Source organism: Staurois parvus, unplaced genomic scaffold (assembly GCF_062004578.1).
Source record: "Staurois parvus isolate SC_StPar_1 unplaced genomic scaffold, SC_StPar_1.0 ptg000400l, whole genome shotgun sequence".
NCBI classification, from domain to species: domain Eukaryota; kingdom Metazoa; phylum Chordata; class Amphibia; order Anura; family Ranidae; genus Staurois; species Staurois parvus.
Genome location: NW_028318196.1, coordinates 63,343 through 73,939, shown reverse-complemented (window position 1 = coordinate 73,939; position 10,597 = coordinate 63,343). Strand labels below are relative to the sequence as shown.

Here is a 10,597-nt window from a genome sequence, read left to right as displayed (position 1 = left end):
AATTTTGTACAATAGATTTGGCATTTTATGGTACATTTTCTCTTTTATCGTCTTTGCTCACTACCTGTATGGCCTCCTACAGTCCCTTTGCTACAAAATGTTTTGTGTTTTATATATATTGGTGCGATGTGGACAGAACAACATGCTATCCTCTTCTTTAAAAATCTTTAGCCGTATGTACCCTAGCTTTTTTTTTTTTTTTATATCTTATGCAGTAGGATTCAAAGTTGGATAGAAATGGGTTGCTTTGTAAAGCTAGCCATATACACTTCAAATGTCTTATGCTTAGCCTCACAGGCTGAACTAGAGTAATTAATCAAATACAGTAGCTGTTCTACTCAGCAGCTGCATCTAAATAGGTACAAGCGCTGTTTGGCCTAGGACATTGGTACCGCTTCTTCAGAAGTCAACTGAAAAATCAACTTTTGTTCATGAGGAAGGGCAGTGCAAACAGGGCCACCTAAAGCTTGAATTTCAGCTGATTCAGCAGGAATCGGCCAAAATTCAAGCAGTGTATGGCCTGCTTAAGGCTTCACTGTACTGCACTGCACTGCACTGCACAGTACACGGGATGCTGGTTGCTATGTTGCTGCTCCTTCACTTTCCAATCACAGGCAAGGATGGTCCTTGACCAACCTGTACTGCTTTTATTGCACTAAAGAAAAATTCGGCCAGAACGGGGCTTTGCTCTCAGAAAAAAATGTTTAGATTACAAAACTACTTGAACTAAAACACAGGGGGGGGGGTTTTTATGGAAGGTAAGATTTAACATCACAATTTTCCTAGTAATTAAGGTGTATTTTTTGGCTGACTCTGTTGTCATTCTTAACTAACCCTGATAATTGTCCATTGGCTACTACTCATTTTTGTTATTCCTTGTTTGAAGGGAAGGACAGAGCAGTCCAGTGAAAATACAATCACTGACCTGGAACACCAGCTTCATACACTTGCTGAAGAGGCAATAGCTACCAAAGACGAACTGTGCCATTACAGGGAGATGTCAGAGAAATTAAAAGAGGAACTGATGGTGGGCGAAACACAATTATGGTCTTCACTTATTAATTTTTGCAGTATGGAACTATTTTATGCTGTCTACAGTATGCGTTGGAATTTTAAAGGATAAGTTCACCTTTTGGAACATGTTACATAGTTAGTCTGGTTGATAAAAGACCATCTAGTTCCAATAAAAGGGGAAAAAAAATATCATACATTCCATATACATAATCCTATACCCACGATTGATCCAATTTGCTCCAGCAGGGGGAAAAAATCCTTCCTGATCTCCCAAGAGGTGATCAGATATTCCTTGGATCAGCTTTACCTATAAATATTCGTATCCAGTTATAAAACAATCTACCAAGATGGCCAAAACCAGCTCCTGAGTGAGTCTATTCCACATTTACACTGCTCTTACTGAGAAGACTTTCCATATTTGGAGATTAAATCCCATTTTTATGGTGGAACATGTAATATTTTCCACCAGCTGCAGCCTCTTCCCTCTCTCTGTGACAGTGGGTGGGGGTTCTTCTCTTCATGCCCACTGTCACAATTTGAAAATACTGCGGCTGTGCATGGCTCCGCCCCCACGGCCACATCAGTCATTCACAGTTTCCTATCAATTAATGCCTGCAAATACCGTCAGCCTTTGCTTTTAGTTCTCAATGAACTGTGAGGCCACTGGTGAACACTCTCACAATCCATTGAGCTTCCTGCAATTCAGTTACTCCCTGTCCGTATTGGCGATACAGGCAAACAGTGTACTTGACAGTCTTCAAGAGCCTGACATTGCACCCATGATTCATTGATCACAGGTGCAATGTTTTACAGGCTCCCAAGGAAAAAATCAACTCCAGACCTTTTACCTGCTTAATTGATGAAGAAATAACAAATGCGTAGCCCACACCTGGCCATGAAACCGCTTTTGATTCAATTTTTTTTTCAATTTTACTTCTGGTCCCTTGAAAAAGGAGGGATGGCTACTCTTAAGAGCTGCAATCCCTAAACCCTTCCTCCAGTTTGGATGTACAAACCTTCAAATTAAACCTGAGAGTGTACACTTTCAGCCCATATCCATTATACAACTATAGCTTGAATATATTCTATATATATATATATATATATATATATATATATATATATATATATATATATATATATATATATATATATATATATATATATATATATATATATATATATATATACATACACAGAGAGAGAGAGAAGGGCCCTCCTAACCCTCTTATATTTAACTGTATTGTTGCTGTATTGTCTCCTGTTACATTGTAAAATGCTGAGCAAACTGTTGACGTTATATAAATCCTGTATAATAATAATTATATACACACATACATACATACACACACTCACCAGCCACTATATTAGGTACACTTTGCTAGTACCAAGAACATATCCCCCACACCATTACACCACCACCAGCAGCCTGAATCGTTGATACAAGGTAGGATGGATCCATGCTTTAATGTTGTTTACTCCAAATTCTGACCCTACCATCTGAATGTCGCAGCAACCAGGCTGCCCATTCCCCTCTGACATCAGCAAGGCACTTTTGTCTACACAACTGCTGCTCACTGGGTATTTTCTTTTTCGGACCATTCTCTGTAAACCTTAGAGATGGTTGTGAGTGAAAATCCCAGTAGATCAGCAATTTGTGAAATACTTAGACCAGTCTGTCTGGCACCAACAACAATGCTACCTTCAAAGTCACTTAAATCCCCTTTCTTCCCCATTCTGATGCTCGATTTGAACTTCAGAAGGTCGTATTCAGATGTCTAGATGCCTAAATGCATAGACTTGCTGCCATGTGATTGGCTGGTTAGCAATTTATTAGGTACACCTGTTCAATTGCTTGGTAACACAAAGTGGCTGGTGAGTGTGTGTAGATATACACAGTATATTATTTTCTATTTAATTTTTTTTTTTTTTTTTTAAGAAAGTGAACTCATCCTTTTAAATGTCAACTGCATCCCACGCTAATTATGAGTTGGCCTAGGCACTCCCCTTCACATCTCTTGTGCTTCATTAGTCAGTGATCCTAGCTACATTATCACAATAATGATCCATTTAGGAAGCTGTGGGAGGGGTTCTCCTGCGCTTGACTTAGGAAGTAAAGTTCATATTGGCATTGTTGGGAACTTCAGATTTTGGTGCTCCCATTTGCACAAAAAGATTTCTTAAGATGCCTTTATATGCGTACTTTACAATCCTACTGTCATTGTAGAATCACTAATCTAAGCACATGATCAACAGCTCCGTATTGCAAAAAACATCCTGCTTTTGTACTACACTGGAGTTCTTATAGATACCACCATCTTGTATGTATGCTCACCTGGCAGTAATAGGATAGTTGAAATGCCACTGAGAAGAGATGGAGCTAATAAAACATTGGAGGAGGAATGTATGTCTTTACCTTTTTACTATGAACAGGAAACCTTCAGTAACTACTTATTACCTATAACTGTGTTTCTCCAGGTAAAAGATTCTAGCTTAGTCCATCTGGAAGAAGACCTCAGAGAAGTAAAGAAATGTCTCTCCAATGCAGAGGAGAAGTTGGCATTTTACATGAAGCGAGAAATTCAGGAAGAGGAGCTCCAAAGCATGTCAGATATTGATTTACCATGTGTGCAGAGCCCGGACTGGACTACACTGGACAGAACCACCTCCTCCTCACAGACTGACAGAATCCCAAGTGTTAACAACAGCAACCAGACCTCTCATATCCCAAGGAAGCATGTTGGGGTCCAGAATGACCTGGAGACTGGGCAACTGAGCAGTTCCTCTGATGAGGTTGCAGAAATAATGGAGCAGTACACGGAGAAGATCAGCCAAATGCAGGAACTCCATGCTGCCGAGATCCTGGATATGGAGTCCAGACATATTTCAGAAGCAGACTCTCTAAGGAGAGAACAGTACACCGTTGTTCAGGCTCTTACAGATGAGTGTGACGCTTTGAAAGCTGTTATTGAAGCCCTGAAATCTCCTGTAAGATTTTTCCTTATGTCTACAAAATGGTTAAATTACTTTAAAATGCACATATTGCCAAAAGTTGTGAAAATCCATTTTATGCCAATGTTTGTCTATGGAGATTGCTTGGCCTCGTGCTTGATTTTAAGTACCGGTTTACCATGGGTGAGGCTGAAACGCCTGATTTCAATAAGTTTGGTGGCGTGTGTACACCTACTTTTACCCTAAGCGTTTTCTGCAGCGTTTTGCATTTTGCAGAAACGCAGTACAGACCATTTAACATGATTTCCTATGGGACATGTTCACACCTGTGCATTTTCACATGCGTTTTTTGGAAAGGGTCAGGGACATATTTGAACCTTCTTTTAAACTTCAATGGAAATGCTGCAGAAAAACATGCATTGCGTTTTTGCCACTTTTTAAATCTGCATAGCAACAAGAAATTTTTTTTAAAAAAAAGAAAAATGCATCAAAAACATGGCAAAAACACAAGTGCAAATATGAAACGCAATGCATAAACCGCTCAAACGCAACATACATAGGTGTGAACCTAGCCTTAGCCATATCTGTGCACGGAAAGAATTGTTATGCAGGTAGAGGCCACCATAGACATAAGAAAGCGATTGGACTTTAAAACTTGAATCAACTACCCATGGGCATTTATAACATTTTGCAACGGTTTATGTTGGGGCTATGAAGATAAGATAGACTGGCTCATTGCTGGCACTTCTGGGGCCGACTTATCAGGAGGAAAACCATCTAATCACTGCTTCCCTGATGAGCCATTGCCAGCACCCAGAGACATTAAACTGTTCCTACCAACCTAATGCATACATGTGGTTGGGCACTAAAGCCGAGTTGCCACACATGCATCCATGGGGCTACATTGTTGTCAGCTGAGAAATAGCTCCCAGCACACTGACTGAGCTGCCACTGATGGCCTCCAGTCGCCATTTTCAACCAGGAGCCAGTGGGATGGGTTTCTGGCCATGTGACAGCCAGTCACCATGATCACATTATCAGTTTTTCCACCACTTAAAGGGCTGCTGGGAGGGCGGCTCCTGTCAGGTTTTTGCTGCTATGGTTCTTACAGTTGTCTGGGGCTCCTTTTTAATGAGATTTTTTCACCCACTTCCCATCCTGCTGACAACAGTTTCATCAGACATTAGTGAGGTTAAAATCTGCATCAGGAGCATAGAAATAGAAAACAGAATGTGTTTTTTAGCATTTTTGCATTCTCGTTTTGCTGCTTTTTTCACGTTTGCGGTCTTTTAGCAGTTTTTTTGCTCAAAAACAAAAAAAATCCAAAAACGTTTTTCAATGTTAGAGCATTTTTACAGTTAAAATACTCCTCTAGAAACCCACTAGTTCTGGGGTTGTTTTCCAGCCATAAAACACCCCTGCCAAAAAACGCTGATTACAGTTTGTGTGCATGGACACCTAGGATAGTATGCTGGGGAGTTTACTGGCTGTAGAAAAAAAACCCAAAACAGCAGCTGTAAAAACATCCAGTATGCATGAGGACTAAATCTCTGCCATTGTTAGCCCTGATTAGGGATTTTTTCTCTTTCCGGCTCTATGTAAAACTAGGGGGAAAAAAAAGGTTTTTGGCTGAACATAAATTTTAAACCTTCCTGCCAGGGCAGACTAGTAGATTGTCATCAAATGGCTGTACGCACCCTGGGAATGTTAGTTTGGACAATTACTTTTTGTGTATCTGATAACTCATAGTCATCTAATTCTGCCTTGTTTACTTACATTTGCCTATATGTCTACCCCTATAACACTGTTACAGGGAATTCCGCATTCACGTAATATTTCGGACAGGTCATAATTTTGCCAACACTTTTTATTATTATTATACAGTATTTATAAAGCGCCAATAGTTCGCTCAGCGCTGTACATTACAAAGGGGGACAGAACATGTGACAGAACAAAACCAATACAATGCAAAACATGAGGGGATCGAGGGCCCTGCTCCTTGGAGCTTGCAATCTAGGAGGGAGGGGATAGTGGTACAGGAGGAGATAGCTGTGGGGGATGGAGTGGTAGGAAGAGTGGAGGAGGTTGGCAAGTTAGCAGGGGGTGGGGTAGGCTTCCCTGAAGAGATGGGTTTTCAGGGTGCGCCTAAAGGAGAGGAGAGTAGGTGATAATCTGATGGGTTGGGGCAGGGAGTTCCAGAGGATGGGTGACACCCTGGAGAAGTCCTGGAGGCGGGCATGGGAGGAGGAGACCAGGGAACTAGAGAGAAGGAGGTCTTGTGAGGAGCGGAGTGTGCGTGTTGGGCGGTACTTGGATATTAGGTCAGTGATGTAGTACGGGGCAGTATGGTGGACGGCTTTGTACATCAGTGTTAGGATTTTGAATTTGATCTGTTGCGCAATCGGAAGCCAGTAGAGGGATTGGCAGAGGGGGGTGGCGGAGATGGAGCGGTTGGAAAGGTGAATGAGTCTGGCAGCCGTATTCAGGATGGACTGAAGCGGGGATAGCCAGCGGTGAGGCAGGCCAGTAAGGAGGGAGTTGCAGTAGTCGAGTCGTGATATGATGAGGGAGTGGATGAGCTGTTTAGTGGTTTCTGGGGTTAGGAGTGTGCGGATTTTGGCGATGTTGCGGAGGTGGAGTCTGCATGAGTTGTTTTATGCAATATTTATGTGTATTTTATGGGAAGCCTGTAATTTCCCTGCAACTATATTGAAGGTTCATCATGTCCGGGGAAGAAAAGCCCATTATGAAGCCTCAAACCTCTGATACTAGTAGGTTCCAGTAAAAATCTACCCTTGAGATGCTCAAATTTTTAAAATTTAGCTTTCGTATTGCTGTGTCATAATGTTTAAGATTAACCAAATGCTTCAGTTCAGCATAGAACTCTGCACACATCTTGGTAAATAAGCCATTTATGTTTTATGCTTCAGGGAGGAGGAGGCGGAGTGCCTGATTCTGCGCTGTCCACATCATATCACTTCACAGATGCTGCCTCTAGTGGTAAGCCTTTTTTTTTTTTTTTTTTCTTCTTCCTGAATAGGGAACTTTTTGTATTTGGGATTTTTCTGTTAAATATGGCTATTTGCTTGCGACCCAAGAATCCTAATTTCTTACAGTTCATTTACACATTGAGCTTAAAGTCTTATGCTGCTACCATACCCATAAACACTTATGCACGCAGTAAGGCAAACACAGAACTTTTAAATTAGAACTATAGGAAAACTTTTTTTTTTTTTCATTTTTGATAGAGTAATAAAGGGATATAAGCCCTGTCCATTTTTTATGTCATCTTTGTCCCATTGGAGAGATTTAAATTCACTTCCTGTCTCATAGCTAAAACAAAAAGTGAGAGGAAATCCCTGCTAATTAAGGGAATCCCTTAGGACCCCCCAGGTCACTAGAACTAGTGTCCCCATTGGAAGATTTCCACTCTATTACTTTTCTGGGGAATACCTGAAATTTTAGATTTTTTTTTTATTTTCACTTTCAATGTTAATGGTAAAAACAGGACAAATAGAGAGGGGGAATCTCCCTAACGGGGCACAGAAAGTAATACAAAAATCCCTCTCCACTCTATCCAAAACAAAATAAAAATGTTTTGCCTTTAGTTATACTTTAAAGTCATTGTACTTGTGTCCATCCCTTAGTCCCATTGGAGTAGACATGAAATTAGTGGGTTTTACTTTATTCTGTACTGTAATATAAAATAGGGGAAGACCTACCCTCTCCTGATCTAAGTATATACCTCTTCAACATCACTTTCTTTCTTTTACTTTAAAGTACAAAATAAAGGCACCTTTATGACATTTATTTATTTTAAACACGTAAAGTACCAAGTTCACGTACTATGCGATGCACAAGGCTTATAAAATAAACAAAGAACTTCCTTTAACTTCCCTCTCTGAGCCAAATACTCCTTCATTTGTGTCTCAGACGCTCCCCCTCCCAGACACTGCAGCTCATACTGGACAGGTTTTCGCAACAAGTAGAGGCAGTGCTGTCAATCTATTAAAAAGTGGGCAGGATGAGGTGTAGCCAGGTGCTGAGTGACACAGGTACAGGTGGTGAATCAGCAGTGACAATGTTGATAGCCACATTCCCTGAAACATTGTTTCATTACTACTGTAGTGCAAGTTGGCACAGCCTATGTGTTTTTGGGTGAGTCTACAGGGCAAGAATTTAAGTGGCCCAAATTGCAAAAAAGCTTGACAACAGCTCTGCCATCCTTTATCCAAAACGAAAAGCAAAGGTTTTTGGTTTTAGATATACATTACATGAATCTGTGTTCACCAGATGCAAAAAGCAGACACAGGTGCTTGCTGGAGTAGTCGCATACCTTGCAGAGTGCCCCAAGAGCTTCAAAACTCAATCAATTCTCAGCTGATTTCTTTGAACAAACACTCATCTTGCCTGTCTTCTATGCCTCTTTGTTGGTTCAATAGTAGGGTGCAGGTGCCCTCTTTTCTAAACATTATTTGTAACCCAGACCCTCTATCCCTCTATGAAACTGAAAATGAGGAATTCATCCACTTTTTAAAATGTGCTGGCTTACTTTTGGTCAGGTCTAACAAGGTGCATACCACCTCGTGTAGTTACCCATTTCATTTCCAATTTACATTCTTGCAGGGTGCTGGGAGTAAAGTAATTAGTATACTTCCAATGCTGGACTCCCTGGTCTCAGCTTTTGCAGCTGTAAAGTCACATGCATTCGCTCTGCCTACCTCTTCCTTCCTCTCTTCTAGTCATGGAAAGTTTTGTATTACGTGAATCCATTCACAGAATACAAAGTCTTATGAAAATGGATAACAGTGGGAAGGGCCAGGTAGAGAATCTGCTGTATTGAAAAAGCAGCATCACTCCTGTCAGAGCACTGGGAGCATAGTAATAGTTGGACACCCAGTACTCCATAAAGCTGTCAGTTGTAAATCAAAGAGACAAGTCCATGAGGTGGCATACACTTCATTGGACTTTAACCCAGTACATATTGCAAATTGGCTGCATTCCTGGACTGCAGCTTTAAATAATTTGGCTGCCTGCCTTTGTGTGCCCTTTTCAGATCTCATACACAGGGAGTGACCCTGCCCTTCTTACACTTCAGTTCCCCAAAATGTCAAATGTATTCTTTATGGTAATAAGTGTAAAAACGTTTTTTTATTTGTTAGATGTTGGCACAGAATGTGACTGGAGCCAGGGGACGTATGATGCACAGAGCTTTGACCAGATACCAGAAGGACTGAGGGGTGATGAGGATGATATCCATACAGAGTTAATTCCCAGCAAGATCAAGGTACTCCCAATAAAGAGGCATGCCTTATTGAATGTATTTATTACTGATTAATAAATGTGCCTAGCGTGCTCCCAGTACTTATTCAGTATTTTGTTGCAGGACTTGTTGCGAGCCGTCCACCAGGAGGGCATGCAGGTGCTGTCGTTGACAGAAGCCACCAGTCCTGACAAGGAGCCAATTTTCACTGTGAAGACTCGGCCCTGGCTCGAGGAGAGGAAAGCTATGCTTGAAACCATTGCATCTCTGAAGGATCTAATTGCTAAGATGCAGATTCACAAGGACTCAGAGGTTGGTGTGCAGTATGTGGGAGCTAGACAGACTGTCTTATTTCACATTTTGTTCTCAAACTGATAATGTATCAGCTTATATAAATTCTGCTCTATATCTTAGGCTCATACAAGGCCAGGCTTCCATGACCTCAGGCCAGACTGGAGAGGGGAACTACTGCGAGCGATTCAGGAAGTCTTCCAGAGGGAGCAAGATGTCCTCATGTCTGCTTTTCACACTCAGCTGGCTTCACTGGGCAAATGTGATGCAAATTCACTACTTAACCAAATGCAGCACAGGCTTCAGGAGCAGGTGACATGCAGGAATAGAGCAAAAATACAAAATCTTGAATATTTATAATTTAAATTAAAAAGAAATATGTTTTTAGAGATGTATTAATCCATTAAAGCCCACAGAACTTTCCATCTAATTGGCTAAAAAAAAAAAGACCCTTGGGGTAGATTTACTAAAACTGGAGAACTCAGAATCTGGTGCAGCTGTGCATGGTAGCCAGTTGACTTCTAACTTGGGGCAGCACAGTGGCTAAAAGGTTAGCACTTCCGCCTGGCAGCACTAGGGTTGTTGGTTTGAATCAAGCCAACCATGGCACGGCTTGCCTAGAGTTTGCATGTTCTCACTGTGCTTGCATGGGTTTCCTCCGGGTACTCCGGTTTCCTCCTATACTCCAAAGACATGCTGGTAGGTTATTTGGCTCCTGTCTAAATTGGCCCTAGTATGTGTGTGAATGTGAGTTAGGGACCTTAGATTGTATGCTCCTTGAGGGTTAGGGACTGGTGTGTGTGTGTGTGTGTGTGTGTGTGTGTGTGTGTGTGTGCGCGTGCGTGCGTGCGTAAAATGGACTTTCTGCATTGGCCCTTCACACCCCCTGCAAAATAAAATGAATAGCTCTGCAGTCAGCATAGCTCATGTTCCCTGTTTATTGGAGAGCTCTATATTAGTAGGGGGCATGTAGGACATCTGTAGATAGTCCACTGCTTCCACACAGAGAGCAAGGGTCTTCTGAAGCATGCTGGCAGTGAATGGGCTTTACTACTCAAGCTGTGGATGCTAAGTTAG

The 10,597-nt window shown here is 41.5% G+C and overlaps 1 protein-coding gene across 6 annotated transcripts in view; it reads left to right on the top strand.

The window, feature by feature from the left end:
* AKAP9 (A-kinase anchoring protein 9) overlaps positions 1-10,597 on the top strand; it is a 362,315-nt gene that overhangs the window by 308,558 nt on the left and 43,160 nt on the right. For 5 of the 6 annotated variants that reach the window (XM_089686483.1, XM_089686482.1, XM_089686479.1 and 2 more), the window contains 6 exons: positions 887-1,027; positions 3,493-4,002; positions 6,897-6,966; positions 9,129-9,253; positions 9,353-9,541; positions 9,644-9,832. In XM_089686483.1, the coding sequence (XP_089542609.1) occupies positions 887-1,027; positions 3,493-4,002; positions 6,897-6,966; positions 9,129-9,253; positions 9,353-9,541; positions 9,644-9,832 (1,224 nt within the window). The remainder of the gene's footprint in view (positions 1-886; positions 1,028-3,492; positions 4,003-6,896; positions 6,967-9,128; positions 9,254-9,352; positions 9,542-9,643; positions 9,833-10,597) is intronic. The other variant, XM_089686484.1, reaches the window with a different exon arrangement.